This window comes from Hyposmocoma kahamanoa, unplaced genomic scaffold (assembly GCF_003589595.1).
Source record: "Hyposmocoma kahamanoa isolate Upper Pololo Valley unplaced genomic scaffold, ASM358959v1 215, whole genome shotgun sequence".
Classification (NCBI taxonomy): Eukaryota; Metazoa; Arthropoda; class Insecta; order Lepidoptera; family Cosmopterigidae; genus Hyposmocoma; species Hyposmocoma kahamanoa.
The window spans coordinates 2450364-2460840 of NW_020653736.1; the positions used below are offsets into that span (position 1 = coordinate 2450364).

The 10477-nt window shown below is 37.8% G+C and overlaps 2 protein-coding genes and 1 long non-coding RNA gene across 3 annotated transcripts in view; 1 reads left to right on the plus strand and 2 right to left on the minus strand.

Moving 5' to 3' along the window:
• Window positions 1-10477, plus strand: part of LOC113227739 (band 4.1-like protein 3) — a 154510-nt gene that overhangs the window by 66676 nt on the left and 77357 nt on the right. The window lies entirely within an intron of this gene.
• LOC113227786 (fruit bromelain-like) lies at window positions 1011-2662 on the minus strand. The gene is made up of 2 exons (XM_026460788.1): window positions 2331-2662; window positions 1011-1511 (listed from the first exon to the last, which is right to left on the minus strand). Exons 1-2 carry the CDS (start codon window positions 2617-2619, stop codon window positions 1486-1488), a joined length of 315 nt encoding a protein of 104 aa, XP_026316573.1. The 5' UTR covers window positions 2620-2662; the 3' UTR covers window positions 1011-1485.
• Window positions 6591-7274, minus strand: LOC113227788. The gene is made up of 2 exons (XR_003310235.1): window positions 7233-7274; window positions 6591-7125 (listed from the first exon to the last, which is right to left on the minus strand). It is a non-coding gene; the product is annotated as an uncharacterized LOC113227788 (long non-coding RNA).

The following is a 10477-nucleotide window of genomic DNA, read 5'->3' on the forward strand; positions in this document are numbered from 1 at the left end:
AACCTCGTTGCCGTAAATTAATTTAAAAGAATACCTGCTTCAATATGTATAGTAATAAGGAATATTTAGAATTTACGAATACTAACTAATATTAATTTGAAATGCAATTAATTTTGGAGGCCGAAATATTTCATTTAATTAATATTTATTTGCACACCTGCTTGCTGGTTGAATACATTGTACCTAATTTTCTATAAGATCTGTGTAATTACTGTATTCTAGCAAATAAACGTTTTTTTTTTCATTCTTTTATTCTTTCTTTCTTTCAAATTATGTTCATATTCGAATAATAACAAAATATACATCAAAAGCTGATCTACATCGTAAAAATCGACTCTTCGCCATGCAAGAATATTATCCTTGCATGTTAATTTCAAATTAGACGTCTCTTCCATGCTAAATCTAATAAGTGGATATATAAATATAAAACAACTGTGTCACCCATGCGTACACATGTTTATTCAGAATTATGGTTCTAAACATTACAGTAAATATTTTATAAATAGCAATTATTGTCGGTCAAGCCTCTACGGGCGTCTGGCAGCTACTTCCATCCAAAAAAATTCCTTAGCCATGCAAAGGACGAATCCTTCGACGATATATAAAAACGTATCTATGTATTCAAAACTAAAAGGACAAAAAATAAATTTTTCTCCCTTTAGCTCGTCTGGCTAAAGGCAGAAACTTTTATCAAGCACTTCAATCTAAGGCATCGCAATATTTGCATTGCCTGTTTAGAAAATGGTCATATTATTATATCGCACGTGACAACTAACATAGTTATAACATATTATCACAAAAATGGCGTCATGTTATATTTTATCTCAAAATTGCGTTATATTAATAATTTTTCTCCAAAATCTCGCTATATTGATGTGTCATAAACGATTTAATTTCAAAGTGACAGGACAATACTGTCGCTTTGAAACTTAATATATTAAAGCTTAATTAAAGCCATTTTGAGATAAAGTATGTTAGTTGTCATGTGCGATATATTAAATATATGTATATTTTTCACCTCCCTAGCTCGGAAAAGCTTTCAGTATACAGTCCATCGTCAAGTTCGATTTCAAGAACTTTTATCTGCACCCTGAACCTAACTTTTTCGTTCGATGAAAAAAAAACATATTAATGACACGTTCAACTATGCGATCTGTCGTACATTATTTACGTTAATCCGTTTTTTATCTACCATTTGCCTCGCTATAATGAGGTGAAAAGTTGTTTGTTTCGCTCGGTAGGAAAATTTTTCACGTGTCATGCCATGAAACTCTCGCTGCAATCAGGATTTTATTTTGAACCACGAACGAATCTTACTAACAATTAATATGGGTCTATACCTGAAATAAAAACTCTCTGTTTTATTCTATTCTATTATTACTTAGGTTATACATAAATCTGGAGAAGTCTGCTGAATCCATGTATACTTATGTATTGTTGCCACATTTGTTTGTGGGGAAGATTTCTAACACAGGTTTTTAAACGTTATTCGAGTGGCGGCACGGTCACAGCTGAAAGGTAAAGAAAACAAATTAGTTGATATATGTATACACACACATACATATGCTTGTTATATACTCTTATGGGCACTAGTCACTCAACCAGGAACTTTCGTGTGTCCATGTCTATATTTATGGGCCCGAAAAAAAAAGGTTGAAGAAAGGTTGAAAGGTTGGAGTGGAGGAAAGGCTGGAGTGTGTAGAAAAAAATTAAGACGGGTTGTATGAAATGAATGACAAATGTAAGTTAAGTAAGAGAGTTTTTTGCTAGAATTGTGCAAATTGCGATCGCTTCAGTGGGCAGAGGCCACCAGTCGCTTTCTCATCTGTCATACTAGGTGACGATCTTGAGACATGGCATTACGAAATGATTTGCACTTAACGCCTATCAAATAAAAAAGATGTCCAAAATGTATTCATAATAATTATGAATATAGAATAGAATAGAATAGAACAGAAGTCGTTTATTACTACGCCACAACAAAAATATACACAGTAATAAAATGAAGACAAAAAAAAAAGATGATGCTACATTAAAACAAAAAATTAAAATAAAAATAACTGAAAAAAACGAAAAAAAATAACATCATACACATCAACAAAGCAAACATGAAATATTTAACACAATTAGACTAAGTGTCATGTGCGCGGCTGTGGCGTAAGTAACAGGATCCCACTCAGCTATTGTCACCACTGAGGAAAGGCTGTGACGCTGATTTTCAGTGGGCCCTAAAACCGAGTGAGTATAGAATAATATCATCTGCACTCATGTCATAATACACCGTCTTGCTTACTCTCGAATTAAGAACCTTAATTTTTTACTTCACTTACCGTCAGCTGGTACGCCCTGCATGCTATCCCATTCTTCCTTAGTATAATCAGCGAATTTGTCGATGCCAAAAATAGCGTCATCTTCATCGTTTCTCTTATTAAGTCTTTCCACATTTACCTTGAACGCTTCAAAGTGAATCTTTCTGTCTTCGTCGTCTTTGTAAACTCTGTCGTAGTCTTTGATGAATTTTTCGAAGAGCTCGTCGATTTTTTCCATATCGTAGACTATACCTTTTTTACATAGTACAACAACTATTCCAGTCAGCAAAATTAAAATAAGAGACTTCATATTTATGATATAATCGCGCTGGGTGCGAAGTACGATAGGTGTTCAGGTTTTAAACTGTTCACTATTTATAGTAAAATTTATCATGCAAGTAATAAATATGTAATGTTTGTCGGTATGTTATTGCTAAAACCAAACGATACCTCTAAAGGCCCTCCCTGAAGCCGAAAAGCAGCTCTTTCCGTTATATCGATTAACATCAAACATTTCTCCAATTTTTTTAATAAAATGAAAGTGCGCATTTGATCTCCATCACCTCCATCTCACCTGATTGAAAGTGACAATGAGGTCGACGATGGATCATGCACACCTAAATAATGCCTATTCACTGTCGCCTTGAAAAGGCCCAAGTTATAACGTGCAGGGAACAAGTCTGCAGGCAGGAAATTCCACTCCATAGTCGTTCGCCATATAAATGTGGAAACGTAACGCTACGTATCGATATCAAGAGCGACTTACTTGCGACGCTATGTCAAAACTCGCCAAGCGATAACTTTGCGTCCAAGAGACTCATCGTGGTGCCGACCAACTAAGACCACTAATTCCGGGAATGGCGCTTGTCGTTGAGTCTCCGCTTTCAAAATATTGTAGTGTTATCTTTGCTAAACCGACCATAGCTATTCGATCTACGGCTATTGACACAGGTCGATGCACGGTTATGATTATTTAAAAACCGCCAAACCAATCATTTCAATTTAATAAAACCAGCAATTTCGACGAACACCTCTTAAAAGTTATTGTTGGAGACTTCAACAGCTACCGCACAACTTGAGGTTATGCCTCAACTTACAATTATGGCCACACATTGCACGAATGGGCGGAAACAGTGAACCTGACTCTCATGCAAAACTACCTGCTTCGTTTAATAGCCGCCGCTGGCTCCGAGGCTACAATCCCGACGTAATTTTTGTTCGCCACAGCATCGAGCTGTTTTGCAAACAGCTCGATGTGCAAAAAAATCTGTTTGCCCTGTAATGCCTAACACCCAACACCAACCCATTGCTCTCACTATCGAGTCAGTTGTAAAACCACAGATGGTGCCATTCCGTCGGCGATTTAATTTCTTGAAGACAAACTGACAACTATTCTCTCAAGGCGTAGATACTAGATTACTTTAAATCGAACATACCCAGAGCAATTATCAAAAGTTTGTTAACATAATATGGACTGAATCCCGCCAGCATATTCCACACGAATGCCGGACATTTTATGTGCCGGGCTTTAATTAGGCCACTGCCCTCCTGAAATACTATCAGGTTTTGTTTGATTTAAATCCATTCTCAGAAGACATCTTTGCGACTAGTGAGGAGCTGTCGCGCTGAATCGGTGAAAAACGCAAGGAAAAATGAATGCACTTATTGACGGGCATAGACATGACACACAACAGCAAGAAGGCGTGGCTGACCATCCAGAGACTAACATCAATCAGTCCCCCTGCAGCCAACAATCCGGGCCAAGTCACAGCAAATCAGGTTGCTCACCAATTACTCTTGAACGTTGAACCACCGCACCGTTTAAAAAACTAAAACCGGTAAATTGAATGATTTGGAACCACAAACTGACCATTTGAGCAAGCCCTTTACCTTAACAGAGGTGAACTCCGGTATTGAGTTTTTGCAGGATGGAAAGGCAGCCAGCTACGATGACGTTACGGTCGAACCCACCCTAGCTGTGTATAACACTCGACAGGGCACTGACATACAAACCACACTGCTATAAGACTAAACCAAAAGTGGGCACTAGAAACCACCTCCTCCGGTGACTTACATCTAAAGCTGAAGAAGTGCTGCGGAGTGCGTCTTTCACGCGTGGGTGAATTCGCATGTCCAGTGTGGCAACATTCCGCTCACGCGAGGTAAATCACCATAGCCTTATATGATACTTGTCGCATTACAACGGTATGCTTGAAACACACTCCTCTGTCATTAGTATAGCGGGTATTGCTCCTCCCAATGTACATCGCGAGACAGCATGTGTAGTAGAAAAACTAAATCAGGAAGTTGATTGGTGAAATGGGGTTACATTAACCCAACTCATAATCATTGTGCTTGCGGATACCCCACACAAACTCTGTATCACTTGCTGTCATGCCCACTGTGTCCGACCAGCTGCACCCGCGAAGATCTGCTAAAGACAACGGATAGGGGCATATAGGTGGCTGCTTACTGGGCTAAAGTAATGTAACACTTTTTGGTGGTTTTTGTCATTGACTCGACAAGAAGAGGAAGATGAATTTTTAAAATACGTACATACCATTACGCCCATCTCCGACTGAGGTAGGCAAAGAAAATGACCCTCCACTTCCTATGTTCCTTCGCCTTTTTAAACAAATCCATATTTCTCCAAAAAATTACTTATAAAATTACAACTCTAAAGATGGTGCTGTATAACTGGTTTGTAATAAGGAAACTAGTTTCGGTGGGGGCGGAGGAGTGACTCATTACACGGAGGGGTATTCATATTAAATTTGGTCCCGGAATTTAACAAAGCTATGCGACGTCTGACGTTTGATTCATGTAGCTAAAGTCGTAGAAAAAAACTAGTGCACACATAAAATTGTGATTTATTTTATGACTGCTATAAACTTAAATGATTTATGAGGCATAACAATAAATTAATTCGCCACACGATAATTATTTGCTTACCAAGATTGAAGGCGACTTTTTTTATGTGACAAGTGACGGAACGAACAGTCGTGCGCCTGGCGGTAACCGACACGCCTATCCATAACAGTTGCAGTGCCACTCAGAGCTGCCACTGCACCCGTCACTCTGATACATAAGTTGACAAGTCCCATGTGCTTGTAATTTCACCAGCACCCTTACCCTTCCAAACCGGAACGCCGTTATGCTTAAATAACTGCTTGGCGGTAGAAATAGGTAAGGTGGTAGTACTTACCTGGACGAACTCTTTCACAAGCTCTTCTGCTACTAAAGAAGATTGTGTATAATTAGTGACTGTATCTATCTTTACATCGTCGCGCAATAAAAAAGCATGTCTATTCATTAAAGTACTCTTATTGTTTTACCCATACCGGCCCTTCCCGTGAACTCCACCAAATCGTTTATTCGACTTACTCATTCTAAAAACAGCACGCCAACGCCATTCCTGCAGCTTACTCCCCTCGGCACCACATCAGATTTTCGGCATATTCTTCTCTGATTGACACGCAACTTTTATATCTTGGCCGTGATGGGCGGGACTCACCAAAGCATCGTTGCTCCAGACTTTCTAACTTGAAGTAGACAAATCGGCATATGCACCGTGGAAAAAATAGTAATGTAACGTATTGCCTGGGTTGCGGGCCGGACAAGTACACTATTATCTAAGGTTCTATAACTAACAAAGGAAACCAACACCAAGTTTTAACAATGAGCGTTTATTCATCAATTCTACAACATACTATTAGTAATTCGTACGGCCTGAGCACACTTTGGTCACGCACTGCAATTATTCCTCAACAACCCCTTCCCATGCAAAATTAGTGGATATAGCATTAAATGAGACTTGCCGGATTATAATTGGCTGTCTTCAGCCGACCCCGGTAAGATTGCTGTAGCCACTAGCTGGCATAGCTCCCCCAGACATCCGCAGAAATGTAGCGGCATCTTGCGAAAGAGCAAATTTGGCCAACGACTCTCGGCACCCTTTGCACAACCACTTCACAATGCAACAGAGACTGAGGAGCCGGAAAAGTTTTGTAAAATGTGTCGATACTCTGAGCATTGAACCGGCTCAGGCGAGGTGCATGCATCCTTTGGCGCGAAAGAGTACCATCTACGTTTGTCCCGCCTTCTGAGAGTCTTTCTCCTGGCCACAAATTGCCTTGCAGACGTTCGATCTGATCGTCTTTGAATAGACTTCGAACTCGAGGTTGGTTGGAGCAAGGACAATTTATTCAGGTGGAGATTTTCGGGTGATTCTAACTTGGACTGCTTGTGCGGTGCGACTCAAATGATGGCCCACCTCATATCATGCCCTGCGTTCCCTAACACCTGCACGCTTGAGGATTTAATGGCGGCTGTGTGACGCGGTCGGTGTGGCTGAGTTCTGGGCCACTATAGTATAATGTATGTCGCTCGTTGTTGACACTGACACTTTCCAGCTGGCCGCTGATGACCTTGACTGCACCACCGTATAAAAGGGCGAGCTGAAGGATCTTAACGCATTAAAAATAAACTAATATTAAACTGTAGTCACATCTCTTCCATCCTAATTATCTAATAAGTGGGTAAACAAATTCAAATAAAATACTAATTCAACCAAACAAACAAAAAAAAACAACTACGTCAACCATGTGCGTTCATGTTTATTTAATTTATGCCAGAATTATGGTTCTAAATATTACAGTACATACTTTATAAACAACTATTGTTGCCGGTCAAGCTTTTCCTGTGACCAGAAGTCTCGTACTTCCGCCAAAAAAAATTATTAGCCATGCAATATAATATTTGTGGAAAATATATATAACACAGGTTTTTAAACGTTAACTGGGAACGTTGGTAACATCTGAAAGTCATAGACAACAAATTATTTGATATATATAAAACTATATAGATACGTGTCATCACGCGTTAGGTATAATTAGAAGTTCTACTCTTATGGGCACGACTCACTCAACCAGGAACTTTCATGAGTCCATGTCTACATTTAAGGGCCTGAAAAAAAAGGCTGAAATCAATGTGAGAGTATTCTTGGAAAGGCTGGAGTGTGTAGAAAAAAATTAAGACGGGTTGTATGAAAAGATTGATAAATGTAAGAGAGTTTTTTGCTAGAATTGTGCTAAGTGCGATCGCCTCTGTGGGCAGAGGCCCACCAGTGGCTTTCATATCAGAGTCATACTAGGTGATGATCTTCCGGGAAAGGTAGACTGGTGTTTAATTTAGTTCCTGTAGCAAATTTTATATTGTCATGGAACTACGAAATGATTACGCCTACCAAATAAAAAAGATCTCCAAAATATAATATAGTATGAATATCTTCTGCACTCACGTGAAAATAACACACCGTCTTCCTTACTCGCGTCGAACAGAGTTTCTTAATCTTTTTCTTTCTTTTTCACCCCACTTACTATCCCATTCTTCCTTAGTATAATCAGCTACTTCGTTGATACTAAAAATAATTTTATCTTCCTCCTGGTTTCTCTTAATAATGTTTTCCAAATTTGCCTTGAATGCTTCGAAGTGAATCTTTCTATCTTCGTCGTCTTTGTAGACTCTCTTGTAGTCTTTAATGAATTTTTCGAAGAGCTCTTCGGCTTTTTCCAGATCGTAAATTTTATCTTTTCTGCAAAGTACAACAACTATTCCAACCAGCAAAATTAAAATAAGAAACTTCATATTTATGATATAATCGCGCTGAGTATGGAGGAGCGATAGATATTCAGGTTTTAAAATTTCGGTCTTTATAGTAAAATTTGTCATGCAAGTAGTAATTATGTAAGATTTGACGGTGTGTCATTGTTAATTGATTATTTATTAATAGGCAAACCAACATAATTACATATATATGATTATTCTAGATATTACATGTAATATTGTTCTTATGTATATGCCAATTATAGGTAAGCTCGTATCTGGACCAAACTAAGATTTCAAATGCATTGGACTAAATTTACTAAAACAAAGTAGAACCAAAATTATGATTCAAATTAAAAATAAAATTAAACAACGGCTATAAAGTTGATTACAATCAATTTAAATAAATCAGTTATTGTTAAATGTTATATGCAGTATGTGTTTTATATTAATATATATTAAATTAATAATGTATTTTATTTTTATTATATCAAGAGACGGGACGAACGAGTCGTATGCCTGATGGTAAGCCTATCCATAACAGTTGCAGTGTCACTCATTAGCTTTAAATCACAAAGAGAGGGCACTGCCACTGCGTGACTGGCGCATAAGTTAAAAAGTCACATGTGCCTGTAATTTCACCAGCACCCTTACCCTTCAAAACCGGTACATAGTAATGCTGATATTACTGCTTGGCGCCGGAAATAGGTAAGGTAGCAGTACTTCTCTGGACGAACTCTATTGTTACTAAATGTTCTATATGATTTTGTGTTATACTTTGTGAAGTGATTGTAAATGTTTTGTTCCTGTTTGTATTTGTGCTGGATAAACGAGTTATCTATCTATGTATCTATATTGTTAAAATACGTACTTAACATCACGCTTGTCTCTGGCTGAAAAAATGAAAATCCACTTCCTGTATTTCTGACGAACCTCTTTCGTCTTTTTAAACACATCCATATTTATCCAAAAAATTACAACTCTAAAGATGGTGCTGAACAATTGATTTGTAATAATGAAGCTGATGTCGATGGGGGACGAGGAGTGGCTGATTACGCGAGGAGTATATATTTCATTTGGTCCCGGAAATCAGCAAAGCTACGTGCGATGTCAAACCCATGTAGCCAAAGCCGTTGGGAAAAAGTAGTGCATATAATTATGACTTATTTTATGACTCCTTCATACTTATATGATTTATGAACCATAACAATAAATTAATTCGCCATACGTTAATTTCGTGCTTACGAAGGTTGTAGGTAACTTTGAAAATTGTGCAAAATTACTGTTTGTATACCAATCCATCTTTACACGGTTTTCCGATGAAGAGAGCTGGTCTCATTTAGCTGGTTCATTCTATAAACAGTAAGCAAACTCTATTCCTGCAGCGTCCTCACCACGGCACGGAATATTCTCCTCCGGATTACAATAATCTCTCTTGTCGAATTCTCTAAAGATATTTGATTGACAAGCAATTTGTCCATCATCTACTCAGTGATCGTCCTTGTTACAGTTGTGATGGACGGGCTCATCAAAACGTCGTTGCTCCAAGCCCAACTTATAGTCCTAACCTAAATTAACCTTCACTTTCTATGTTCTTTTGTCTTTTTATATATAACAAAGAAAAGATCGAAAAAGTTACTAAAGATGACGCTGTATCACAGAAATTTATATCTAAATAGACGCCGCAATTGTACGGACAACAACGGGACATCAGACTACACATTTTTGTTCGAAAATCACCTCCATTGCAACGGAATAAGATACGTCAATGTGTAGCTTGCTGTGCTGGCGTGTGTACCTACTTCGCGTGCCCAATGTAAGTTATAAACTCTTAGTTGCTGCCGCTACGCTTCGGAACGTCGAAAACCGCAAAAATACTATTTGTGCCATTACAAACTGCAAAAACACCACAGCTGCGAGAAGATAATAAACAGGGACGTTTCCTTCCACAGTTACGTAATTTTGTAATCAGAATACCTATGCGTAATTTATTTTAAAATCAATTATTTTCATTTTGAACGAATTTCGAGAAAATAAATATGCAAACGAGTGTACGTCGCGAGATTCGCGAGATACACTTGTGGTCCTTCTTTACTGAGCCATGAATATCTAACGAGCGATACTTTTGTATAAAGCATACAGTTTCGTGGTACGGCCGCTTCATCTTTTTGATCAAATTTTATTATTATAATTTATTAACACAGTTCTTGATCACAGATTTTGACCGATTTAGGAAACAAAGGGGTGATGATTCTTAAGGCGTAGGAAAATGTTATAAAAATATTCTGTAAAGATTGTTGTTATTTTTTGTTTTAGTTTTCCGGAGCAATTTTTTTTAGTTTAGCTCACCGTCATTATTATTTTCTGGAGAATATTTAAACAAAATCCTTAATAAAAGATAAACAAAATCCTTAATATTCACCTTTTGTGAAGAGCGGAATGTGAAAAAGTTATTACTAATTGATTGACTACACTCGACTACGAGACGAGTGAAAACATATTTATTTTACTGAAATTACACACACACACACACACACACACACACACACACACACACACACACA